The sequence below is a fragment of the Sparassis crispa genome, assembly GCF_003851025.1.
Source record: "Sparassis crispa DNA, contig_000016F, whole genome shotgun sequence".
Taxonomy (NCBI): Eukaryota; Fungi; Basidiomycota; class Agaricomycetes; order Polyporales; family Sparassidaceae; genus Sparassis; species Sparassis crispa.
The window spans coordinates 486,506-513,532 of NW_020939763.1; the positions used below are offsets into that span (position 1 = coordinate 486,506).

Here is a 27,027-nt window from a genome sequence, read left to right on the forward strand (position 1 = left end):
CCCACATACAGTAGCTAACCACTGGGGCTAAGAGCTAGTGCTGGGCTCTCTGCAGAGTGAACTTGGCACTAACAACCAGTTTTGAACACTTATGACGGTATAAGCCCACTTTTCAATGACAGATAATGATACTACAATGAGAAGCTGAGTACGACAGACCCAGTACAGTACAGACTGCACAGTAGATACACGAAAACTGGGGACAAGAAAGACATCTGAATCCAAACCACATGCCATTCCACCAATTTTCACGCACAGGGTCCCCCCACCATCAGACTGCCATATGTTTCAGCAGATACACAAGTTGACGCTGGTGGGAATAACATCCACCTCAATTTGTGAGGTATGAGGGCACAGAAAGAAGATGCACCGGATGTTGTTGGGCTGAGACAGTCCGCCATGGTGAGACACGTCAGCGTCAGGTTCAGATGGAGTGATGCCAGCATCTGATAGAGCAGCACCAGTACAGATCAGTCTCATCGAGAGCGCGGGCATTCTGTCACAGGGGCACACCTCGGTGAGTGCCACCAGTCATGAGCACACAAATTCACAATGTTCCGGAGTACTTTCAGGGTCAATGGAAACACGGTGGGCAAGCGACAGACTGGCAGACAGGGATGAGGGTGCTCATGCGATGAGGATGGAGGTCGTTGATGGAGGAGAGAACAAATGGAAAGCACGGCCGTGGGCGCCCGCAATGGCTAAATATTAGAGCTCATGCCAGTCATGCCAGTCTCGCAGTGAAGTCAATAGAAGAGCAGCAGCATAAGGGCGACAGAGAGCGGGTTGCGGGGGCGGAGAGACAGAGCTCGGAAAGCCTCCAAGTGATGGGAGGATGGCTTAGGTAAGCCTGGCCCACCTGGCCGTGATCGGCCATTTATCGCGTTTACGGTGCTGGGGTAAATAAAGGGGAAAAAACAAACATAGTGTGGTGGATTTATGGTGTGACCATGACATCTGAGTGAAGATCTTGCGGCAGTTTACAATGGGGCAGAGACACCGGGAGGAAGGGCTCTCATAAGGCGTCGTAGTCCGGGCAGGCGGCCAAGTAAATAAGTAAGTAAGTGTCGGGTAGTGAGGCTTTCAACGCCAGGCGCTGAAAGTGTTGCCCCATTACACGGCACATCAACACCATTAGAAATGTCCATTACAAAGCTGAAGAAAGACCCGCTTATGTACCCACGAGGCTACGAGGCTGTCAAATTCTCATGTGGAGGAATCTACGCAAGACGTGCGCATCCTCGTTCAAAATTCACGACCTCTCCCCGCGCGTTATATTCTAACCTATCAGCACCTCAGTCCCACCTCGTCTGGCTATTTGTTCTTGACTGCTGGGCTGACATCCTCGATTATATGATGTGGTCGAAAATGCGGTCGCGCCCCCTGACCTCTCCCGCCTTACCCCTCGCTCGAACACGTCAAGTCTTGATGCACGGCGCATCAGTGCGCATTGGACACGCTGGTGTTGTTTGTCTCTGACTTCGTCCCATTCTTCCGGTGTCTTCCGGAGAGCAGGTGATGTCCATGCACTCATACCCTGATTTTGTTTTATCTGACATGCTACATGGGTCCTCGTGCTCGCCTTGAACAGCTATAGTGTCGCCCATGTCACTTCCGACAATGGTAGCACCAGCAGCCTTCGATGTACAGCACGTAAAGGCCCTGTATGCCCAGATGCACCTTGCTAGACAGGAATTGGATAATCACAGTTTCAGAACAGTGCCAAGAACGTGCCAGGGTTGAAATAATTTTGACAGTGAGTGGCGGTTTGACGATGTGCACCCCAGTGTCATAGACAATGATTGTTTTTTTCACAGCAGAGAGAATGCAGCTCCGGGCTCGGGCTGCAGAGGCGGAGGGCTGGATCACAGCCCTTGGGCTCGAGAGTAAGTTTTGTGTTCACTCTTCAGATCAATCTATCTGAGAGTGATGCGTGCGCCAGCTGACCCTGTTCCTCACATCGATGAACCTCAGTATCTGGTCTACACCAGCGGCAGCCCTTCTGATCACCTCTATAATCTTGGGCCCTCAGGTCTGCGCCCAAGCTCACAGATGTCGAGCCTCACCCCAGAACCAAGTGAAGGACATTTAGCAGGAGGGGAACCAGATGAGGAGCATAATGACGAGGGGCTGAATGATGGTGAGGGGCGGACAGACAACAGGAGCATCGACCTGCAGCTCCAGGTGCCAGAAAATCACCGCTATGATAGCTCTTCTGCAGAGGTTCCTGTATCTGAAGATCAGCCTGTCGATGATGCACTTCAGGCTAGGTCTGATGGTGTGTATCTTGTTATTGTATGAGATGCAGACTCTAACATAGTAACATTTGATACAGGTGACACCACTTGATCTTTACAGCGTGAGGCAAGCAGTGCAGATGCACCATGTTCGGTTGCTGAGCGTAATGGTGTTCATTTGAATACTGGTAAGCATTCCCACTTTGTCCATCCGCTTCAACTGGCACTCAAAACACTGCCAGAGGTTCGAGCTTTCACAGTGGGCAACGGCAAATCAGCCGGTGCTGCACTAGCAGCTCTTGAAGGTGTGCACATGGTTTTCATGAACCATTTTCTTCATCTGCTTATTGTTATTTAATCACAGAGTATGCAAGTTCTCCAGTGTCATCTCTCATATGACAGAATATCCCTCCTGATTCCATCGTTGCTCAGGCTCGTGTGTCGCAATGTGACCTCTTCGACACCGAGGCCAGCGATAGTGATATTAGCCAAGCCCAACGAGGCATAGGTGGACCTCGCAAACTGTCGGACAATGACGTACATGCCTTCGGTGAAGATGGCAGATGGTCAGACAGTGACCCGGATGCCTTTGTTGGAAATCACGGACGGCCCAACAGCGACAATGGAGCCTTCGCTGAGGACAGCGGACTGTCAGACAGGGACCTTGATGCTCACTTGGAGTCATCTGACGATAGCGAGGAAAGGTATTGCAACACTGACTCTCCAGCACCTGGTCCACCTCATGGCAATAATGAAGTCGAATTCGAGGAGCATTATGAGTTTTTGAAGGACCAGGCTGAAGTCGGCCAACTTGCGCTTGACAGAGCAGCCGCAGAGGTTCAGGATGCAGTGAAAACACATGAAAACATGGATCGAGCATTGCGAGAGATGCAAAGGGAGCGAGTAGAGTGTGCGAAACATGTCTATGCCATTCAGGACAACCTGGAGGAGGTACTACTGAAGATGGGGCATTATCAAACCCGGCTCATCGCAGAGCATGATGACCAGAAGAGGCAAAAGCTGCGGGACAAAATCGAGTTGGCCATCCACCTGCAATACAAGATTCAAATGAAGCTGAAAGATGCAAAGCAATCACTGGAAATCAAGGTCAATCAAATCACCGGAGTGCATTGTCAGCATGCCAAGGCTGCTGGTGCTGTGGTGGCCGTGTGCAGGACCTTTGAAGCTGCCAAGGAGAAAGTGACCATGTTGATCAAGGAGCTGGCAGAAGTGGAACTCCTACGAGAGATGAGGAAGGCACTGCAGCTGCCTGAGGAGACACTGTTCACTTCAGGTGACTGGGAGTCATCTGATTCAGACTCGGACGTGGATGGTATGTGAGATAGTCACAATAATGAGCATGAATTGACTGCAGTTGTATAGCATTGCAATTAAATGACATACAAGAGGACACCATGGACAATCAGCAACTGAGCAAAGATAGTGGGGACAACGAAGATGAACACGAGTTGCATCAGCCAATAGCAAAAACATGGAAGCAATCATATCCAGTCAGTTCTGGTATGTGTTAGATTAGATCTATTTATTGTTGACAGCAGCTAAGACTCAGTTCTCATAGATGAAGACAAATCTTGGTCGCCCTCCACGTCACCTGAGCCACAATCTGCTATGGTGAAACGTGCATGACCTGCTGCTAATCAGACTCGTTCTGCGCCTGCTCATCGAGTTGGAAGGAATGACCATCTTACCAAGTTTGCGCACAATGCTTCATATTGCATGGAGGATATCTTGAAAGGCTTGGAACATGCGAAGACAATGCTGCGCTCCAGATGTCTGAAACATGCCAACAATCGGCAGCAGCCAAGCAATACAGAGACTGTTCATGGTCATCTAGCACCCTTATCCTCTGGTGACAAAGACATTATGCAATGTGGTTGCACCAAGATTAGCCATATCTTTGATCTGCTAGCCATGAAGGTATTTTCTACACCTTTACTGTCATATGCACCTTATGAATCTTAAAACTTTTTCAGGACCCCATTGGGCCTAATGCAGAAGTACCCAACAGAATAAAAGACAAAGAAGTTCTGTGAGCGGGTTACATCAATCAGTGCCATCTATACCTTGAGCTTCTGCTCAATGTCACTCACTCTATGCTGGATGACATGCTACGCCCTGAACTTGATCGCACACTTCGTGTGATGAATAACTCCTTTATGTGGCTTGTTGATGGTTTGGAGAATGGAGAACTAACATCAACTGATGTCTCTGGCTTGCAGAAGAGTTTGGAACACATGCAGTTGCAACTTCAGAAAAGGACAAGAGATCTGTCTGCTAAAGATATAGTCAAATAATGTAGTATTATTGCTCAAGTAAATATCTTCAACACATATAAACTAACATTGTGTCTTTTTCACTATGAGTATATGGCTGTTCATCTCTGTCATGAACCTTCTGGAAATTAGATACACTTGTTGCTAATTGTTCTAATTGTTCTTACATTACTAATAAATGTTGTAAATTTTCAACATGATCAGAAGTCCCATCGTAAGCTTTCAACATGTTCAAAGGTCTTGTCGTGAGTTTCTAACTTGATCAGAAGTCCTGTCATGAGTTTCTAACATGTTAAGAAGTCCTGTCGTGTATTTCTAACATGATCAGAAGTCACATGGTGTTACGCGGCAGCAAAACACGAGCGTCTAGTCGAGTCGTCACGAGACAAGGTCTTAGTCTAAGACACAAGTCCGTTCAAGTGACACTTCTGGCGATGTCCTCGCACTGAAGGTCAATCAGAGTTCATTCTTATGACTCGTAGTAGCTGTCTGCTACTGACGGTCGATCTCAGTTAAAGGCAAGTGAAAAACTGGTTTAATGGTAACCAGGTCGAGATGGGGATCCAGCTCGACGAGGTCATCTACTTATACAAAAGGTATCCACAGTACTATGCAGTAATACGGGATCGTTCATTGGCTAGATAAGGTGAGACGATGTCTGGGCAAGGTAACAGCAAGGAAGTAATATATATGAGAAAGCTGAGTAAGATCGTGAGAGATAATCAGTACTAATGGGGATAACGAGTCGTGTATCAGAACGAGGTAAAGATGAGGCATACATGCACGTCTTGCATGTGTGATAAGAAGAGGGTCCGGAGTTGGATCCGGTGTAACCCTAGACTAGGGGTTCTGGACATCTGGGTATAGAATTAGAGGTTGTGCTCCGATGAGTCACGTGTTGGATCATGTGGTCTGGTAAAGTAAAGGGGACAAAGAAAGGAAAAAGAAAAGACGTGCTATAACTGAGGAGCGTTGTAACATCAGCTCCCGTCTAACATTTCTTGTCCCACAAGAAATATTTGTAGTCTTCATCGTCATTGGGGACAGTCCCGGACATAATGATCACCTCCACATCTGTAGCACATCCTTCGGCCAGCTTGTGGTCCTTGTTCATGCGTACATCCATCACGATAGGGGTGACTGTGATGCGAAGAAGTCGATGCATGTGAGAAGGAGGGTTGCGATAATGGGAAGTGACCTGTAGGCACGTGTGAACGAGGGGGGCGAGGTCAAACAGGAATTGGTTCTGGTGATGAACGAGGAGTGGATGCGGGTCTCCCATCAATAGTGTATCTGAGGATGTGCCCAATGTCTTCGTCCCCATGCTCCCTCCAGATCTCCTGTGCTATACGACTGACTGTACTGCGCATCAGAGACCAGACTTGGTCGACTCTGGTTCGGGCTCTACTCGTCCTCTCCTCTGCTGCGATGAGCTCTTGTCTGGCCGTCTGCATCCACTTGACCATTTCTAATGTTCGTTGCATAGAAACCACTGCTTGTCGATCTTGCGGGCAATTTCGTAGGGCGACGAGAATATCTGTGAAGTCAACAGGGGTGCAGATGGCCGAGATCAGACGTGTAGCAAATTCTTGTTCGTCCGATGCATGACTGAGTTCGATTAAAGGTGAAGGTGATGAAGCGTGGATGAAGGGTGTTTGTGTTCGGGAGGGTATTCCATTGACAAGCGTAGGTGATGTGGGGGTGCTCATAATCGTAGAAACGACTTCAGCGAGTATGTTGTGAACAAGGTCGTCTATAGCAGAAGTGGGCATTGGTGATACGTTGTTTTCTCCTCCCTTTATACCTTTCGGTCATCAAGGGGATTGCGATTATCTGTGATGTGAAATAGAAAGTCGTGGATGTGGGTAACAATCAAATAGATAAAAATCCATTGGGCGATAAAGAGCATTCCCACAGAAATAAGAACTGCCTGGTCGGTTCCAGGCATCGTTCTGATCACCCCAGCCATTAGCATGTGGGTTGTCTCGTGTGAAGAGCGTGTGTTCGATGAGTTGTCTGATAAGGATTCGGTGGATGATCCAAAGGAAAGCGAGAGTTGTGCAGTGGAGGACGATTAGGAAGATAACTAGGAAGGCCGTCGTGGTAGTCATTCCAGTTTCCTCATCCTCTACTCGATTCCCCTCGTCCTTTTATATGCGTCGAGGGTCTGCTTTGCATTCTGTAAATTGTGGGCAGGTTTCCACGAGTTTTCTGCTGACGAATATCCCTTCCACTTGACTAAGTACCTCAGGTGACCTCAGTATGCCTTGTGATTCAGGATTGCTTCGACTTCGTACTCTTCTTCATTATCCACGACATCAGGTGGTGGGTTCACGTAATTCGGACCATGTATGTCATTTTCGTGATAAGGAGATAGAAGGGCGGCATGGAACACGGAATGAACTTGCCAGGTCTTCGGGAGTCTAAGGCGATAGTTGGCTGGTCCGATGACTTCAACAATTTCGAATGGCCCCTCACGCTTTGGAGCTATCTTGCACGAGGCATAGTTGACCTTCAGGTTCCTTGAGTCTAGCCAGACCTTCTGTCCTAGTGTAAACTTCGGCGATCCTTGTCTGACTCGGTCCGCCATCTGTTGTCGGGCTAACTCGTGCATGGCTAGCGCTTCTAGTCTTATCTTCTGCAACATGTCAAGCCTGGATTCAACTGATGGAATGTTTGTGTTTGGGAATACAGAAGGGAGTCCACGTGGTTCGTATCCCATCATGATACGAAATGGGCTCATCTTCCGTGCCGAGTGTTCCCTCGTGTTATGATAAAACTCGAGGTCTGGCAGGCAGTCAGCCCATGTTTCAGGGTTGTTTCCGCAATAGAGTCGAAGATAGATTTCCAGCTCCTGGTTGACTCGTTCTGTTTCTCCGTCCATCTGAGGGTGATAAGCTGTGCTCATCGATGATCTAATCTGGAGTAGTCGATTTAACTCTTGGAAGACCTTGGATGCGTATTGAGGTCCTCTATCCGAGATGATTCGGTCGGGTAATCCGAATCGTGAGTAAACTTTGTCATGAAAAATCTTGGCTGTCCTTTCAGCTGTGATCATTTTGAGACAGGGCGTAAGAATCACCCCCTTCGTAAGGTCATGGTCTACCACGACCAGAATTGAATCAAAGCCATTGGAAACAGGGAGGTCAGTGATAAAATCTGTGGTGCAACAGGAAAATGGTAATGCGTGTGGGTCTGCGGGGATTGGTTCCAAAGGAATACGAGTTGAGTGAGTATTCGGTTTCATCTGTTGACAGGCAGCATAGCCTTCGACGTAATTGTTGACAAATGCATACATGCCGGGCCACCAAAATTCACGACGTAGGAGTTCAAGAGTACTGAACTTTCCAGGGTGGCCCATGGCAGGGGAGTCGTGATGTAGTCGGACAAGGTCACGACGAAGAGGTTCGGATGGTGGAACATAAATCTTTCCCTTGTAAAGGATGACACCATCGTGAACTTCCCAATCGGAGAGCGAGGATTTCATTGGGAATGGCCCTTTGTGCGCGATCACTTCAAGGGCTTCATGAACAATGAGGTCCTTTGCTGCGTGATTTCTGATTTCGTTAAATAGCGTCGGGGAAATGGATTGCACAAACAGTGCATCGGGTAGAAGGATGTGATCTTCATTGTCACTTTCACTGTCATCAAGTCCATTATGACGAGATAGTGCATCAGATTGGATCATCTGAGTGCCAGGGACATGGATTAGGTGAAGATCATATTGTGATAGTTTGAGACTCCATCGTGCTTGTCGGCGGTTTAACTTCTGGGCTGTACGGAAGTACGTGAGGTTCTTGTGATCACTGCGAACTGCGACGGGATGAGGAGAGCCTTCTAGATAATGGTGCCATTCGGTAAGGGCTCAAATGATTCTGAGAAGTTCATGGTCGTAGATTTCGTAGTTTTGTTCAGCTGGATTGAGCGTCTGTGAAATGTAGGCACAAGGATGGAGTTCTCCATTGATATCAGCTTGTCGTAAAACTGCACCCGTAGCAAACTTGGAAGCGTCAGATTCGACAATAAAGGGTTTTGCTTTGTCGGGCAGCAACAACACTGGGCCAGTACTGAATCTTTGTTTCAATGTATCAAAAGCTGTCTGACATTCTGTTGTCCATTCAAAAGGTGGAGATCCAGCAGCAGTACGCGTAAGGTTCGTCAACGGTTTGGCAATATCCAAGAAGTTGGCAATAAATTTCCGGTAGAAGTTTCCAAACCCAAGGAAAGAGCGAACACCTTTTACCGTGCTTGGTTCAGGCCATTCTGCAATTCCTTTAAGTTTGATGGGGTCCATGCCAATGTAGTTTTCTTGAATGATCATGCCTAGGAATTCGACTTCCTTAACATCAAAGAAACACTTTTCCGGTTTAAGGAATAGGTCGTTGTCTTTGAGTCATTGGAGTACACATCGGGTTCGAACGTGATGTTCTTCCAAATTGTTCGAGAAGATGAGGATATCATCCATGTAAATGACTATCCATCCTTCATCGATCATGTCCTTGAAGAGCGCGTTCATCATCATTTGGAAAGTCGCCGAGGAGTTGCAGAGTCCAAAAAACATGACCATAGGTTCGAAAAGTCTGCAGTTTGTCTTAAACGCGCCCTTCCATTGGTCACCATCTTTGACTCTGATGTTGTTATATCCGGAGCGTAAATCCATTTTTGTAAAGATCGATGCACCCTTGAGTTGATCCATGAGCTCAGAAATGAGCGGAAGAGGGTAGGCGTTCTTCACCGTCCCTTCATTCAGGTATCGGTAGTCCTGACAGGGACGTAGTGCTCCATCTTTTTTTCCAACAAAGAAGAATGGCGAGGCCATGGGGGATTTCGACAGTCGAATGTATCCCTTTTGCAGATTTTCTTCCAAGAAGTCATCCATTGCTCCTTTTTCCTTGAGCGATAACGGATAGACTTTACAGTCGCGTGGAATAAAATTGGGTTTCAAGTCAATGGCGTGGTCCCAAGGCCTGGTTTCCGGGAAGCATTCAGCTGCTTTCTTTTCAAAGACTGACTTCAAATCGTGGAGGTAGTCGGGGACCAACTCTTCAACAGTTTTGGGTTTGTCTACAGCTGATGCTTCCTTGTGTGTCTGTTGTGCCAATTCCTGTAATTTACTGGATGGTTTATAAAAAACCGTATTCTGTGTACTACAGAATAATGGGGATCGAGTACTGTGTGTCATTCTTCCGATGGTGGGGCCTCTTCGTATAGTGATGACTGTGGTTCCAGTTCCTTCATTTGTCAAAGGTGATTCCTTTCTGATGGGTTTAAATATTCCAATAACTGGTTCTCCTGCAATATAGGAGACAACTAGATCGTCATCATCAAACTGATCCGTAGAGGGTTCTAATGGTGGGTTGTCTGGTTCGGTATCATTCCGCACTGCGGGTAACTTGCCACGCTCAGTGTCATCGGCCATGATTTCTCTGATAGATTCTGAATGTCCAAATGAAGTCGGAGAAGTTTCGGTGGTGATTAACTCCGGGAGGTCATCTTCCTTGAAAATTGAAATTTCTTCATCTGGTACCTCTTCGACAGTGGGTTTCGGTGGCCATTTGGCGTCTTTGCCAAACCAAAAGTCACTAGTTTCCCAATTAATCATTGGATTGAGGCGTTTAAGCCACGACATGCAGAGAAGTACATTCTCTTTGCCAATGCCGGTTAAGAGGAAGCGAGTAAGCGTCTTCCTTCCTCCAATCTTCATCATCTTCCAGGTACAGTGGGTAATGATACTCATCTGATTCGGCGTGCCATCTGCATTTACAACTTTAATCGGTTTCGGTAATTCCCATTTAAGGAAATCATTTTCTTCTGCAAATCGAATATGCATGAACGTTTCGGCCGCACCGGAATCGATCAAGGCTTCTGTTGCAACGTCTTCCTTCTCTTCCAACGAAATATTCACAGTGATTGAATTTCCGCTAGTGTTACAAATAATGAGGGGAGATACGGTAAGATACGACAGTCCATGTGTTACTAGTGGCCGTCGTTTCAAAAACCCAACTGGGTTCATTCTTCATCAGACATGTCGTTGAAGACGTTTCGCACATAGGCGATCTGTTCCTCTCTGATTTCTTCCTTCGGTATCTCCTTCTTCTGTACAAGATCTTCTCGCATCTTCTTGATCCATGTGATTGTGTCTGTGTCCAATTCGGGCTGTATCGTTCTAGCACGGGTGAAACTTCCAGATTGGGGGTGAAATTGTCTGTCATTGGCTATATGGCCCTTCTTTCCGCATAGGAAACATAATCCTTCTTTCATTCTCTCTGTCGTTCGTCCGGGGACAAGCGCGAGATATTGATATGATCAACATCCATCGCATTTGGATCCTTTGCAGAAGTCGAGTAGTAGGGACGATGGACAGATCGGCCCTTTCCTCGTGTCATCGTAGTGGCTCCTCGCTTGAAGATCTGAGCAGATCTCCATTGGTTATCAAACTGTGAGGCATATTCGTACCACTTGTCAAGTGTCTTGGGCATGCTTTTCATCCCATATATCCTTTGTCGGAGTGGGTCGTTAAGTCCCCACTTGAAATACTCGATATTTCCGGCATCTTCTAATTTCGCCTTGAATTCAAGCGATCGGAATTTGGCAATGTAGTCATCCGCGGTACGAGTCCCTTGCTTGATGTTACGTAGCAAGGTACGAGTGGTTTCTTCAATATTTTCATCGCCAAATGCTTTGTTCACACTCGCAATGAACTCTTTCCAATTTTCATAAGAAAGGAACTCATCATTGGTGAGTTCCGTTTCTATGAAGCTCTGCGCCCATGATCCTGCTGTCCCTCCTTGCATGTGCGACAGCACGAATGCAATCTTCTGATTATCCTCTTGGTAGACATGGCTATTTCCAGCCATGTAATTCTTGTATTGGTTTATAAATTCCCTGAGCTTCGAACGGTCTGAACCGTTGAAGATCTCGGGTTTTCTAAAACCAAGTTCCTTTTGACTAACATGATGACGACCTTCATCCATGGTAATTGTAGCCACTGGTGGAACGTCAATGATTACGATTGGTGCAAGAGTCGATTGTGGTATGGGATCCTGGGCAGGGGGGTTCCAAGGGGTGTCTGATCTTTCTCCTCGATAAGAGATCGGTATACCGCTGTCTGCGATATGTAGCAGTACAAGCTCTCCAACGTTATGGGGTAGATTTGCTTCGTAGTCACCACCTGGGTGATCGATGTGCTGGTCTGGTCTGATGAATAAGGGTCGTCCGTTTAAAACGTGTATGTTCCTCTGCGCGTCCCACTCTGCCTGAGATGGGAGGAGATCAATGTATTGCTTGGGAAGAGCAGTCGGGTTGATAAAGTTCAAATCCAGCGTGGATAAATTCTCCTGTGTGACCTACGTCTACACGTAGACTGCACACTGTCCTTAACTAAGTGGGTTCGTTTGTCGTCGGCTAACAAGCCCGTAGAGTGTCTTCTGTCTTCAAACTGATACACTTATTTGCTGATTGCTCGAGTGATTACCTCAGCCTCCTCGGCCTATTGGTCTCTCGGACAGACCCCTCTCCGAAGATGAATGATCAGTCTATCCCTTCAGCTACCTCAATTACAGAGTAATCTCAAATGGTGCTTTAGCAATCAAATCGGGTGTATCATTTTTAGTCTTCAAGGTTCGGTCCGGTCGGTAGTTTGTTGTTAGACTTTTGGGAAGTCACAGAGAGTAATAAGATCTCGACCTAATGTTACGCGGCAGCGAAACACGAGCGTCTAGTCGAGTCGTCACGAGACAAGGTCTTAGTCTAAGACATAAGTCCGTTCAAGTGACACTTCTGGCGATGTCCTCGCACTGAAGGTCAATTAGAGTTCATTCTTATGACTCGTAGTAGCTGTCTGCTACTGACGGTCGATCTCAGTTAAAGGCAAGTGAAAAACTGGTTTAATGGTAACCAGGTCGAGATGGGGATCCAGCTCGACGAGGTCATCTACTTATACAAAAGGTATCCACAGTACTATGCAGTAATACGGGATCGTTCATTGGCTAGATAAGGTGAGACGATGTCTGGGCAAGGTAACAGCAAGGAAGTAATATATATGAGAAAGCTGAGTAAGATCGTGAGAGATAATCAGTACTAATGGGGATAACGAGTCGTGTATCAGAACGAGGTAAAGATGAGGCATACATGCACGTCTTGCATGTGTGATAAGAAGAGGGTCCGGAGTTGGATCCGGTGTAACCCTAGACTAGGGGTTCTGGACATCTGGGTATAAAATCAGAGGTTGCGCTCCAATGAGTCACGTGTTGGATCATGTGGTCTGGTAAAGTAAAGGGGATGAAAAAAGGAAAAAGAAAAGATGCGCCATAACTGAGGAGCGTTGTAACACATGGTGAGTTTTTAACATGTTAAGAAGTCCCATCATGTATTTCTGACATGATCAGAAGTCCCGTTGTGTATTTCTAACATGATCAGAAGTCCTGTCATGAGTTTCTAACACATTAAGAAGTACAGCCGTGTATTTCTAACATGATCAGAAGTCCTGTCATGAGTTTCTAACATGTTAAGAAGTACAGTCGTGTATTTCTAACATGATCAGAAGTCACATGGTGAGTTTTTAACATGTTAAGAAGTACCGTCGTGTATTTCTAACATGATCAGAAGTGTCATCATGTATTTCTAACATAGTCAGAAGTCCCGTCGTGAATTTCTGACATGGCCAGAAGTACTGTCGTGAATTTCTAACATGGTCCATAGTCAGAAGTCTCATTGTGAGTTTCTAACATGATCAGAAGTACCGTTGTGTATTTTCAACATGTCCAAAAGTCTCCTTGTGAATTTCTAATGTGGACAGAAGTCCTGTTGTGAATTTCTAACGTGGCCAGAAGTCCTGTTATGAATTTCTGATGTGGCCAGAAGTACTGTTGTGAATTTCTAACATGATCCATGGTCAGAAGTCTCATCGTGAGTTTCTAACATGATCAGAAGTACCCTTGTGTGTTTTCAATATGTTCAAAATTCTCCTTGTGAATTTCTAACATGGTCAGAAGTCCCATCGTGAATTTCTGACATGACCAAAAGTCCTGTCATAAATTTCTGACATGTTCAGAGGTCCCGTCATGAGTTTCTGACATGTCCAGAGGTCTTGTCGTGAGTTTCTAACATGTTCAGAAGTCCCCTTCCTGAATTTCTTAGTATTGCAAACATTCAGTTTGGTCTGGTTCACATGTCATTTTCATAAAACCTGAACCTGAACCTACAGTAAACTCACTGAACCAGAACCAAGTCTGAACCATAGGTTTGGAACCAGTTTGAACCTCTGAACCTGAGATTTTTCAATCTAGCAATTCTGATGATAATGAGGGTCTTCAACCTGTATATACATGCTTATTAGTATTATTCATGTGTTACCCACCATCAAAATGCTTCAGTGAACAGTGTAAAATGGTAGTCTCATACTTGACCAAGACTGAGTATTATATAGAAGGATGCCATACAGAGTAGGTCTTTTGAATTTCAGCAGAATATAAGAGACTATAGTCAGCACATGTACTTTTCAGAAGTCTCCTCATGTATTTTCAACATGTTTAGAAGTCTACTTGTAAATTTCTACTAACTGTCATGGATCTTTAACAAGGACAGAAGTCTTGCTATGAATTTATAACAAGGACAGAAGTCACATCATGAATTTATAGCAAGGTCAAAAGTCCCATCGTGAATTTCTAACATGGTTAGAAGTCCTGTCGTGTATTTCTAACATGATTAGAAGTCCCATCATGAATTTTCAACATGTTCAAAAGTCTCCTTGTGAATTTCTAACATTTTCAGAAGTATCATTGTATATTTTCAACATGTTCAAAAGTCTCCTTGTGAATTTCTAACATAGTCAGAAGTCTGGTCATAGATTTCTGACACATTCAGTATTACCTTTATGAATTTTCAACATGCTCATAAGCCCTGTTGTGAATTTCCAACAAGCTTCATAGTATTGTTGTAAATTTCTAACACGGTGAAAGGTTATGTCATGAATTTCTAACAAGCTCTACAGTACTGTTCTATATTTCTAACATGTTCAGAAGTACTAGTGTGAATTTGTAATATATTTAGAAACAACATCATGTAACATGTTTAGTGCTGATTTGTGCAAACTGTCTTGCGAGGCCACAAGCAATGGAGCTAAGTAGAAGAAAATAAAACAAATATCCTCAGTGTTCCTTCATGTAACGAGTGCTATATATTGAGCATACCTAAGTAGAAGGAAATAAAACAAACATCTACAGCACATCAGCGTACTACTTGGGTATGCAGGTAGGTAAAGTAACTCACCCTCAGTGCTCCATCATGTAACAAGTGCTGAGGAGGGTCTGTACTTGTACTCTATGTTATGTTGTAGCTGTGCCAGTCAGGTATTGGAATTGTGGCAAATGGTTAGTTTCAAGATAACAAATGTGTGTATACTTATATGGTAAGCCTCTTTTCTGTTTGATCAGTCCATAAGGTATCCCTCCTGGCCTCCGCAGTCTCCATAGGATATGCCCAAATCCAACAAACTGTATAACTTGAAGTTCTCTTCATAATAAACTCACAGAGGTGCTTGCTGAGTAATACTTCTGAACATGTTAGAAATACACGACTGTACTTCTGACCGTGTTAGAAACACATGACCGTACTTCTGACCGTGTTAAAAACTCACCACTGGACTTCTGACCACGTTAAAAACTCACAACTGGACTTCTGAACATGTTAGAAATACATGACTGTACTTCTGACCATGTTAGAAACACACGACTGTACTTCTGACCATGTTAAAAACTCACAATGGGACTTCTGACCATGTTAGAAATTTACGATGGGACTTCTGACCATGTTAGAAATACACGATAGGACTTCTGACCATGTTAGAAACTCAGAACAGGACTTCTGACCATGTTGGAAACACACAACCATACTTCTGACCATGTTAAAAACACACGACCATACTTCTGACCATGTTGGAAACACACGACCATACTTCTGACTATGTTAGAAACTCACAACAGGACTTCTGACTGGGTTAGAAACTCACAAGGGTACTTCTGACCATGTTAGAAACTCACAACAAGACTTGAGACCATGTTGGAAATTCATCACGGAACTTCTGACCACATTGAAAATTCACGAGGAGACTTCTAAGAACAGCAAATTTTCACAATGGGACTTCTGAATGTGTTAGAAATTCACAACTAGACTTTTGAACATCTTAGAAACTCACAACCAGACTTTTGGATGTGTTAGAAATCCACAACTCAACTTCTAAAATGTTAAAAATTCACAACAGGACTTCTGAACATGGAAAAAAATCACAACAGAACCTTGGATCCATAGGATTTTGATGATAGCCAGTTGGCAGTGCACCTGAATGTTGCACTACAAGCAATGTGAGGACTTAAGTTTCGGAATTTTGTACAATGATGCCTTAGAGTTAGAATTTCACTACATATCAAGGGTGAAGCCTGCGCACTGAGTTTGACTTTCAAGCAATGGTGAGTGGACAGTGACAACAGGGAGACTAATGCCAACAATATTGTAAGTTATAACAAGATGTAAATCACTCCAAGAATTATAAAACTTATGCCTTAAGTTTACAAAACACAGGTAAATCTAACATAGTAAGATGAGAGATTCACGTGTAAGGTTTACCACAATGGCTCGTATTGTGAACATTTAACACTGGTGGTGGAGACGAACGGATATCACTCAAGTTGTTTCAGGCTACTTCAATGTTCGAACTTGAGCTTAATTGTGCACCTCAACTATGGTCCAGCATGGTGTTGCTCCAACACCAAGGAAGAAGTCTAAGGGCGGCCAAAAATTGACCATCAATTTCCTGCCATCATATGCCTCACTTAATAAACTGAGCAAGGCAAAGGTAGATGCTTGGTTCCGTGCAGAGAGCACATCAGATGGCTACAAGCAGTATGTCCGAGAAGGTAAGGCATGGATTGCAAAGTGGGCGGAGAGCATGAAAGGATCTGACGGTACCAGCATGGATGCCCTGGACAGCAGTGCAATAGCTGTTGCCTTTGATACAGTATCGGAGTACACCCCGAAAGCCCTCCACGCATTTGTCATATACAAGTGCGAGATTCAAGAAAACAGTTACAAGACTGCGGAGGGCATCCGGTCTGCATTCAAGCACTACTTCACTTAGTGAGTATTTTGATTATTTCTAGTAATGCAGTATGAGGACACTAATGCACTGTCAACTGATAGCACACACCTCTGTCAGGGCAATTTCTGGCGAAAAAACGGCACGACTGGGCAGTGGGAAGGGAATCCTGTGTTTGATCTGTCATACTCATCTTTCCATGAATCACTGAAGAAGGAGTATCAACGATCAAGTGATTCAAGTCACAGCCTCCCCATGCTTTCGAAGAACATCGAGAAAATGTTCGCATATGCAGACCATGCATGCTCCAGCAAGAAGATTTCAAAGACACAACAGCTCTTCTGGAAGGCTTTTGTGTCTATTGCATTCACCCTGTGGACAAGGTTCGTTGCTCTACAATTTCACTTGGATATTGATGCCCTTACGGCAACAGGTGTGATGAGGCCATCAATCTGACAGCGGGTGATGTGTGACTCTGTCTTGAAGACGAGCGTGATGGCACGCACTTTCACCACTTCACTCTGACCTGGTGCAAGACAAATCAAGACAATCCTGAGAAATGTACGCTTTCCGACTGAAGTTCTCAGTTGTCGCTGACTCACATTGCCACCTACAGCGAATAACTACGATATTCCACTTGACTCCACTATTCCACACCTCGACTGCTACATGCATACAATCAACTGGATGAACCACCTTGCTGAGCAGATGCAGCATCCACTCCAGAAAACTGATTTCATTTTTCCGGCCCTTGCATCCACGGGCAAGTTGAAGATTGGCACTGCAGTTGGCCATGCTGAGATCAAGAAGTTGCTTGAGCACTTTGTCTCAGGCATCGAACTTCTTGCTGTGTGGCCTGGCAAGTTTACGACACACTGCTTTCGATGTGGCGGGGCTCAGTGGTGCTTCATGTGGTGCCCAGATCGTAAATGGAGTCTAAAGGCTGTGAAGTGGCAGGGGGGCTGGTCACCAACAGAGAGTGTGCATCTCGAGGTACATTGCTATTGTTGAAGTAAAAGCTCATATCCAGCAGGTAACTACCCTCACTCGATATCTTCTCGATGAGGTCTGCAAGTACGAGCATGGCTATAGTGACATGGTCATGCCTAGCAGGAGCTTTGAGCACCACGTCACTTTTATGGGTGATGATGCAGTGCACCAATCAGGCCTGGCCATGGCTTCCTCTGACAGTATGACTCTCATTCTCGAGGAAATTCGTGCAAAACGAGTTGAGATTGCAAGAATAGTATCGAGTTTTCAGCCGTCTCAGGTGCTCACCACACCCGGTCATGTGCACCATCTCGGTGAGCCCATTGACACTCTAACAGGTGCTGCATTCAGATTCTGACTGTGATTAGGACCTAACACAAATCCTTTGAGCTGGACTCCCTCAGCCCCTCTCATCACAGATGCATTTCTCGGGCTTTCCGAGTCTGGGCCAGGGTCACGAGCTGTGTTGCATTCAGATACCGTCACCGACATTCACCACCACCAGAAAGTTAGACACCCCTCTGTCACTGCAGTGTCGCATAAGCCACTGTCCGTGCATGCATGCTTTAGTGCAGTCAGAACACAATGTATGTTGTTTACTCCTTCATAAGGTAAATCTCATACTGACTAGTAGATATTATTGCGCAGTGTTTAGCACCACCTGCTCCAACAGAGCTGTCTCGGTCATCCAACCACTTGTGGTGCCAGACCTGAAACCTCACGATCGAGGCGCGAGATGCCACAAGGTGATTGACCCCATCAGTCTCACTCCCGCATGCAAATCAGCACTGCCAGTCTCGAGTGAAAATTGCATCGCGGCTTCTCGACTGGTTTCAGCCAAGTGTGCAACTCACGCTGATGTCGCTGCAGTTGACCCTTCCAAACTGCGCATACCAGACACCCGCTCCCTAGAAGACTGTCTGCGCTACTGAAATTCAGGCGACAACGTGAAGGGTCTACTCCTGCCTCTCAAGGAGTGGCCGAAGCACTTCAAGCCTTCACAATACCGGAGCGAGGCCGTCAAATGGGGCAAGATACAGAAGGTCGTCGACAAGTACTACACAGCCTATGGCAGTAACAGGCAGACATTCGACCAGCTCTACCCAGGCCTTTCCACGAAATATACCCAGCTTGTCCGCGCCATCAATGCCACATGAGAGCAATGAGACGAGCTTGTGCACCGCCCCAGGAAACGGCGGAAGACTGCGGATTGAGCTGCTCAGCGACGGGCATTCTCGGTTGTCTATAAGAAGTTGAATTACCTTATGGTCGCTACAACTGCTGTCTATAACTTGTTGGGAGTGGGCCATTGCTTTGCATGGCAGGAATGATTCCTGAGGTTCTATGTTCCTCTTTTTCTCTTATCATTTAATTGTTTTCACATACTTTAATCATCTTGTATTACTCCTTAGTAGTTGATTACTTGTGAAGAATGATCCATTGCATTGCATAGCATGTTGTATTTTTATTAGGTATTTATGTCAAGGTTTCATCATTCATATTCACTTAAAACAGTCACTTTAGGTGAAAATCTAGTACAATTTGATGTTATACTAATAAGTATAAAGAATGCAAGTCTTTCTTGTTAGAGTATAATTTTTGGTACCTCTGAAACTCTGTTTTTATTCAAAATAAAATTATATAAAAATTCATATTATATCGATAGCAAAAAGAAATAAAGTATTAGAATGACTTATAATATTATTTAGATCCTCTAAGTATCATAAACAACTGCATTACAATATTTTAGTATGCTGTTCATCTAATATTTTACTTACAAATATTTGGTAGCAGTACTGCAATAGTCCAGCATGTCATCTATATGTCTATACAAAAAAGTTACAAGAAAATGCCACTGCTGTTTAAATGAAAGCATTATAATAGTCTATAATGTTATTCAATAACTGGTGTATTGCTTAGTAATATATAGTAAGCTTTTAACAATATTATACTTATAACTTACTTATAAGATGTCACCTGATTGTAGTTTATAAAAATATTATAGCAATGTATTAGAGTATGCAACACACTTTATAACAATAATATGTTATGTTATCACATGAGTCTTATATGTCAGTTGATATTATAGTATAATGTAAATCATTATTTATTTATAGCTGCCTGATAATAGTTTGACATATTACTAAGTATCTCAGAGTAGGATTATTTAAAACATGGCTTTAAAATGATATTACTCTGTTCTTTTATCAAAACAATACAAGAATGTTACTAAAAATTGTTAGTATACCTCTCCTTAAAAGCACCTTCAAAATTGCTTTAAAATGATACTACTATGTGGTTCTGGAAAAACTATATAAAAGTATAACCAAAAAGTGACTAGTATGCATTCTTCAAGACTCAGCCAAAAAATGGCTTTAAAATGACAATGTCATTTCACAAAAAGTGAATAAGCAATTACTTAAAAGTAACTAGCATGTATTCTAAAAGACTGAGCTGAAAAATGGCTTCAAAATGATATTACTATGTCATTTTATAAAATCTATATAAAACTATAACTAAAAAGTGATTGGTATGCATTCTAAAAGACTCGGCTGAAAAATGGCTTTAAAATGATATTACTATGTGATTTTGTGTAAAAAGTATATAAAAACATTACCAAAAAGTGACTAGTATGCATTTCAAAAAAATGAGCTTCAAAATGGCTTCAAAATGATACTACTATGTTGTTCTGCAAAAACTATATAAAAACATTACTAAAAAGTGACTAGTGTGCATTCTGAAAGACTCAGCTAAAAAGTAGCTTCAAAATGATATTATCAATTTATAAAATGTATATAAAAATATGACTAAAAAGGCATTCATTAATATTCAGCTTATAAGAATAACCTTAATAGCCTACAATGTCATGTACTTACTCTAAGGTAACTATCTGATAGAACTTTCTTAGAATCTTCGATTCTATAATTATGCCACAATTCTTCTAATATTTCTATAATTTTTTCGAAATTTTCTTCTATATCATCAGATTTTTTGTATGACATCTAATATTAGTTTGTAAGTGCCTTACAGTAGTCTGACATACTGCCTATCATTTTTAATGGAGACCTTACAATGCCCCATAATGTGATCTGATAATGCTTGATAAGCTCCTACAATATCTTACTACATAGTTTACTAACTTTTAGCAAGTTGCTCAGTACTCTAATGACCTTATAATAGCCTGGTATGGCACCTGGTATTTATTTGTAAGGCCTTATAATAGTCTGAAAGGCCACCTACTGTCAGTTTGTAGGTGTCTTACAACAATTTACAATGTCATCTACAAAATTCTAATATACCACCTACAAACCATGAATAGTCTATTATATACTTTACTGACTCCTAGTATGTCATATAATAATGTCTGGTAAGCATTCTACAATATTCTACTCCACTAAGTAGTATGAGTTTATAAGAGCCTTACATTGGTATACAAATTTATCTACAGACTTTTAATATATAAGAATCTCTACAAAAAATGACACTAGCAAGTGTGCCTATAAGAATCACTACAAAAATGTTACCAACAAGCCTATAAGAATCACTACAAAAAATGACACCAGAAACTGTTACAAATATGTGTCTAAAAGAATCACTACAAAAGATTATGCTAGAAACTGTTACTAATATGCCTACAAGAATCACTACAAAAAATAACAGCAGAAACTGTTACACATGTGCCTATAAGAATCAGTCTAAAAAATGACACTAGAAACTGTTACTAATGTGTCTACAAGAATCAGTACAAAAAATGTTACCAATGTGCCTATAAGAACCACTACAGAAAATCACAGGGGAAACTGTTACTAATGTGCCTACAAGACTCACTATAAAAAATCTTACCAATGTGTCTATAAGAACCACTACAAAAAATAACAGCAGAAACTGTTACACATGTGCCTATAAGAACCACTACAAATAACAACCGTAGAAACTGTTACTAATGTGCCTACAAGAATCATTACAAAAAATGTCACCAACATGCCTATAAGAACCACTACAAAAAATAACACCAGAAGCTGTTATGTGGCTATAAGAATCACTACAAAAAATGACGCTAAAAACTGTTACTAATGTGCCTATATGAATCACTATAAAAAATGTTACCAATGTGCATATAAGAATCACTACAAAAAATAACACTAGAAACTATAACCCATGTGTCTATAGCAACACATCAAAATGTATACAATAAATTGTTATTATATTATCTACTAAATCCTAGTATCATCTAATAATGTGTAGTAGGTGTCCTACAATGTTCCACTAGACATCAACTCCTCTACCAACTCCTAGTGTGCCATTTAATAATGTGTAGTAAGTGTCCTACAACATCCCACTATACATTGATAAGTTGTGTGGGTTGATAAGGGCCGCATTATTAAATAGTCTACAAAGTTACCTACTAACTCTTAGTATATTGCCTAGCAATGTTCAGCAAGTCAACAACACCCAATGATACTGACTCCTAATATATTTTGTAGTATGAGTTTGTAATAAGCGTACAATAGTCGGAAGTGTTACCTGGCATCACTTTGTAAGAATCTTCAGTAACCTTCAATAGTCTCTAGTAATTTCTTCTAAGTGTCCTAGTAAACATGTGACCCTACAATAGTGAGATATGTCATCTAGTGTCACTTTGTAAGATGCTTACAATAGCCTACAAAGTGTTGTATTGACTCCTAGTATGTCTAGTAGTGTTTAGGAAGCCTGCTTCAATGCCTCATTATACCATTTCTTGAATTCTATTACACCCTCTAGTATTGGTTTGTATGGCCTTACAATATTCAAATATGCCATCTAGTGTGGATGTGTAAGGAATTTACAATGGCCTACAATATTGTCTAGTTACATCTACAAGTCTACTATCATCAAAAGGCCATACCATAATTTTCCTGGTATTTCTTTTGCATTTTATTCTGCATGTTTGTCTTCAGCCACACGTCACATGGCCTGCAGGTCATGTTTCCCACCATATGGAACGTTAAGCACCCTAGAGCTCCGCAATTATTATTAAATACGGTCAGAAGCTATATAATAACAATATGTTTTATTATGCCGACAGCGAGGGCAAGTATCTAATGGTGAAGTAGTATAATTGTAGTATAATAGTAGTATAATGGTATCTAATCATTTTCGTGGTGTATAGAGATACCGTTGAGATACGGAAGATTCGCACCCAGTCCTCGCTTCAATCGCTCCTTTGAAACCATGGTCTTTGAGCCTGATAGGGCCACCAAAGAGGAGCGCACATCGGAGAGTGTGTGCTTGCTAGATGAGAAGAGGCGCTCCACTGCAATGCTGACACCAGGGATAGCCAGAATATCTCGCGCGATGCGAGAAAGGATGGGGAATGTTTTTGTGTGCATCTGTCAGTAATCAAAGATCAGTTCTGAATGTTGTCCTTGCAGTGTGTCAACTCATAAATACCTTCCATCACGGCAAGGCACCATCTTCATCAGTGCACGGATATAGATCATTGAAATACATGTCAAGCTCGCTAGCGGTATTTGCCGCAGGCACCACGCCAATTGCAGATGCAAAAACGGACTGTGCAGCATTTGGCTTGCTGGTGGTTGGCGCGACAGATGGAGCTCCATTGTCTGATGCTGTAGTAGTAGCCGCATACTTCTTGTAAAGTGCTTCAAACTCTTGACGTGCATGAGTTGGAATCTTCGGGTCCCAGAGATCCTCTTGCTCGAAGTATTTGAGTCTGATAGCTGGATGAAGAACTTGCAGTGAGAGTACATGGATCAGGATGATAAGAAAAGCATTCAGCTTGAAGGTGGCTCACCTGCACCAAGGAGTGGGTATTTCGAGACCAAAGCCTTGTTCATGTGGACTTCAAGCTTCTCCAGACCGTTCTTGAGAGCCTGCCTAAGTTGTGCTTGGTGTGCACCTTTGCACGCGAGCTCTTGAGATGGACCTCCATGAATTTGTAGAGAGGGAGGGTCATGCAGATTGTCGGTATCCCGGACTTGGAAAAGTGAAGAGTGACCTCACGAAAAGGCTTGAGCAAGTCAGAAGTGACTACGAGTCAGTGCGACAAGCCTTAAATATCATGAATACATAGTGTACGAGGAGAATCTCGGAGAGCACTTCAAGAAGCTCCCAATCTGCACGCCCAAGGTACCACTTCTTTTTCTTACAGCTAACTGCGCGTTTCTTTTTTTCGGTCAAGCCCTTGTCTAGCTGCTCTATCCACTGGTTGACTGCCTATTTGTCAGTCATTCTCAGTCAGGTATGCTGGTGTAAGTACATGTAGATCAATTCATACCGGACATAACAAGAGACCTCACTCGATCTCCGCATGGGTGGTGTTCCATCGAATAGGCATACCTCGAATGGGGACCAGATGCTTGTTCTTGGGATTGCAAAGCTGACGAATGAGTCGCTGCATGCGCTTGCGATAAACCTCTGAGTGTAAGATGTCAACGACAACAGCATGTAACTGTGGAGTGAGGGGACTACATGTGAGTCCTTGAGTACCCATATGGCATATTCAGGACCCGTTCACACATCTTGTCAATGGCAGACAGATGTTTCTTCGACTTTCGGCCAGTCTCGGATGCTTTACCTGCCCTCTGCTCGGCACCGACGTCACTGCCACATTCGCCCGCATCACTGTCTCCTTCCTCGGACTCCGTACTCTCTGCTGAATCCTGAAGTTCATCCACTGCCAGGAGTTTGCCAGACTGCTCCAATGATAACTCCTGCTCAGCCACCTTCATCTCCTCTTGGACGACTGGATCTTGGCTTGGATCATAGGTGAGGGGAAATTGGCGAGCGTCTTCATAGAGATCTTCGACATCAGGATCTGATGCAAGACCTAAGCTGTGCAGTATACATCTAATGAAGGCAGTAATCCAGATTTAAGCCTGTTAGTGTTTGAGAGATTCAAATAACATGCACTGTACAACCAGGTGAGTGACATGACCTGCACATCCAACCTGCACATCTTCAGCCTTCAGGTCTGTTCCATGACCTTCATTGATTTTCGTGCTCAGAGTACAATTTATGGTCCCATTGCTTGAGGCATTGTCTGCACTACTAGTGACTGATTTGGTCTGTTAGTATTCTCCAATCATCTAAGCTTGCATAGCACTTACTGAGCTTTTCTGCGGCCTTGCGTTTGCGAAGCGCCTTGTAGATCAGTCTCCCAGTTGTGGAGCCAGAGTGATCCCCGTCAAGAGGAGTCAGTTCCAGTACCTGCTCGATCAGGTTCCAGTTCTCATCTATCCAGAATCCAACGACACCGGCAAATGCGTAGACAGAGTTCTTGCTAGTCCATAAGTCACTCGCAATGGCAAGCTTGGACTCATTTTCCTGTCCAAGTTGAGTGAGACAGAGATCAATGTTTAATGATAGCAACAATTACCTTAATAATTGCATTCAGCCTTTGATCCAACGTTTCACACAGAATATCCAGATCTTGTTGCACAGTGTCTCCACCGGGAATGGTGTAGTTCTGAGGTAAGACGTATGTGAGACATTTATTCATCCCAGGTCTCTCCCCAAACGTGTAAGGTAAGTCATCCTCAATTATTGCCTTCACGAAGTGCTCTCAGAAACCCCTTTTTGTGACGTGCTTCTCGGGATTCTCCAGCCCGCGCTGTGTGAACTTGTGCATGATCTGTCTCTGCACAGTCTTACTAGATCCAGTATGAGATGTCTCAGGAGTGTCGTCAGCAACACCTGCCTGTCGTTGGAGCCAGGAATCAAATTTGTGATCTGATGGGAGGTGCGAGCACTTCTTCAAGTGTGATATGAAATTGCTTGAAGCAGGGAGTTGGATCGTCTCCTTTGAATGCTCTGTACAGCCCTTTGTACGAGGTGATGTCTGAAAAGTCCTTGTTGATAATCATTAGCAGAGGAATGACAAAAACTGACAGGAGAACTGCCGTACTTGCACCAATTGCATTCCCACTTCCAAATTGGCTTCTCCTTCTTTGTCTGTGCTATGGGTGTATAATGCGAGAATGCCCACTTCTGCTTCTGCGCGGGACGTCCAGGCTTCCCCTGGATTTCTTCAATATCACTGGGGTCACTCGGACTGTTCTCGCCCTCTGACACATCCGACTTGGCATCCTTCGACTCAAGAAAGTTCAACACTCAGCCTTCGTCTCTAGACTTAGATACATCCAGCAGGCTTACCTTGGACGTGTGTGCTTTTTTTGCTAATGGCTGTCCTTTCTTCACTTTGGAAAGCTGCTTCTGAGATGCGTAGATTATGTAAGTTCCATGCGCTTCAATGTACAACTAGTTTGTACCTTTGATGGCTTATCTTTTGTTTTCTTACCCTGTGAGAACCTTCGGTCACAAAAGAGGTCACAAGTGACACGAAGCGCAAACATACCTTGGCTGCCGGTACGTTCATAATTTGCTCGGCAACTTTGTCAAGTGTACTCCTGGACTTATCTGCTTCTGCTTTCGCCCTACGACCTACAGAGTACCTCAGACTCAATACTGACAGTTCACTGTTATAGATATCATCTGCATACCTCACTTCCCGAGTGTTGTTGAACCTCGCAGTTCCGGTGTCGGATGCTGCATAGCCAGGTCCTTTGGTCCAGAAGGGGTGACAGCTCCTGTGAGAGTCATCTGGGCCATTGGGCCAGATGAGGCTACACTTGTTGTCGGAAGTGAACTGCATACCCTGCGGAGACTTTCAGTGAGTGCTATGAATTGTGGTTCTTCAGAGACTGATTACTGACACTCGAGTAATAAGTGCAATGAGGGTGTCTACCCTCTGTGTAAGCAGGATGAGGCCATCATTGGCCTCCATGTTCAGGAGCTCTGCAAAATGTGCGAAAAAATCATATACAAGCTGGAGGCCGTAGTTTCCTCTGCTGACAAGGCCAGCTAGCTGTTCCTCTGGGACCTGAAAGGTGTGGACCCAAGCCTTATCCACATTGTAATAGGGTCCTTCATCCTCGTCAACAGAAAAATCACCAAAATGGTGAGCTATAGGACCGTCCTCTGGGGCAACAGGTACCGAAGGCAGAAGTGCACTGACTAGAAGTCTGAGATGATTGGGTCGGCCACGTAAGTTTGATTGCTGTTCGACATCAGAAGCCATGCTATGCAGTGCTACAGGTGCATTGGCGAAAGTCTCGATGGCGAAGTTCTCCACCGAGAGGCTGGTAATGTATAGTACTACCCTATTATAACCCAGAAATTTAACCACCGCCTTGGTGGTATGGCGAGCTTAGCTGTCGACCGAGGCAATGGCGCGCACTTCTCCTGCACCCTCCTGCACCCTGGACGACGGCCTGATCCTCATGAATATAATTAGATACAAATTGGTAATATATTATATTCATACTGTATTGTAATATATTCTACCATACTACGAACCATTGTATTACGGGTGAAAACTGTATTTAATAGCAATGTCGAGTTTGATTATTATTAT

General features: G+C 43.8%; 8 protein-coding genes across 8 annotated transcripts; 2 read left to right on the forward strand and 6 right to left on the reverse strand.

Annotated features, from left to right (window-relative positions):
• Positions 1-1,825: 1,825 nt before the first annotated feature.
• SCP_1701880 (hypothetical protein) lies at positions 1,826-3,884 on the forward strand (the record flags this gene model as incomplete). The annotated part of the gene is made up of 5 exons (XM_027764974.1): positions 1,826-1,886; positions 1,943-2,295; positions 2,670-3,570; positions 3,621-3,758; positions 3,817-3,884. The coding sequence occupies 5 exons, from the start codon at positions 1,826-1,828 to the stop codon at positions 3,882-3,884; spliced, it is 1,521 nt and encodes a 506-aa protein (XP_027620775.1).
• A 1,876-nt stretch (positions 3,885-5,760) lies between these two features.
• Positions 5,761-6,303, reverse strand: SCP_1701890 (hypothetical protein; the record flags this gene model as incomplete). The annotated part of the gene is made up of 1 exon (XM_027764975.1): positions 5,761-6,303. One exon carries the CDS (start codon positions 6,301-6,303, stop codon positions 5,761-5,763), a length of 543 nt encoding a protein of 180 aa, XP_027620776.1.
• Positions 6,304-6,788: 485 nt separating this feature from the next.
• SCP_1701900 (hypothetical protein) lies at positions 6,789-7,145 on the reverse strand (the record flags this gene model as incomplete). Its single annotated transcript, XM_027764976.1, has 1 exon — positions 6,789-7,145. One exon carries the CDS (start codon positions 7,143-7,145, stop codon positions 6,789-6,791), a length of 357 nt encoding a protein of 118 aa, XP_027620777.1.
• Positions 7,146-8,924: 1,779 nt separating this feature from the next.
• Positions 8,925-10,238, reverse strand: SCP_1701910 (Transposon Ty3-G Gag-Pol polyprotein; the record flags this gene model as incomplete). Its single annotated transcript, XM_027764977.1, has 1 exon — positions 8,925-10,238. One exon carries the CDS (start codon positions 10,236-10,238, stop codon positions 8,925-8,927), a length of 1,314 nt encoding a protein of 437 aa, XP_027620778.1.
• A 550-nt stretch (positions 10,239-10,788) lies between these two features.
• Positions 10,789-11,505, reverse strand: SCP_1701920 (hypothetical protein; the record flags this gene model as incomplete). Its single annotated transcript, XM_027764978.1, has 1 exon — positions 10,789-11,505. The coding sequence occupies one exon, from the start codon at positions 11,503-11,505 to the stop codon at positions 10,789-10,791; it is 717 nt and encodes a 238-aa protein (XP_027620779.1).
• Positions 11,506-16,268: 4,763 nt separating this feature from the next.
• Positions 16,269-18,769, forward strand: SCP_1701930 (hypothetical protein; the record flags this gene model as incomplete). Its single annotated transcript, XM_027764979.1, has 8 exons — positions 16,269-16,663; positions 16,727-17,005; positions 17,056-17,089; positions 17,159-17,183; positions 17,239-17,615; positions 17,656-17,926; positions 17,981-18,120; positions 18,566-18,769. The coding sequence occupies 8 exons, from the start codon at positions 16,269-16,271 to the stop codon at positions 18,767-18,769; spliced, it is 1,725 nt and encodes a 574-aa protein (XP_027620780.1).
• Positions 18,770-22,738: 3,969 nt separating this feature from the next.
• Positions 22,739-22,981, reverse strand: SCP_1701940 (hypothetical protein; the record flags this gene model as incomplete). The annotated part of the gene is made up of 1 exon (XM_027764980.1): positions 22,739-22,981. The coding sequence occupies one exon, from the start codon at positions 22,979-22,981 to the stop codon at positions 22,739-22,741; it is 243 nt and encodes an 80-aa protein (XP_027620781.1).
• A 67-nt stretch (positions 22,982-23,048) lies between these two features.
• Positions 23,049-26,691, reverse strand: SCP_1701950 (hypothetical protein; the record flags this gene model as incomplete). Its single annotated transcript, XM_027764981.1, has 13 exons — positions 23,049-23,332; positions 23,407-23,589; positions 23,952-24,079; positions 24,132-24,461; positions 24,525-24,669; positions 24,722-24,938; positions 24,991-25,080; positions 25,503-25,700; positions 25,767-25,826; positions 25,883-25,912; positions 25,969-26,047; positions 26,114-26,268; positions 26,323-26,691. 13 exons carry the CDS (start codon positions 26,689-26,691, stop codon positions 23,049-23,051), a joined length of 2,268 nt encoding a protein of 755 aa, XP_027620782.1.
• Between the last annotated feature and the right edge of the window lie 336 nt (positions 26,692-27,027).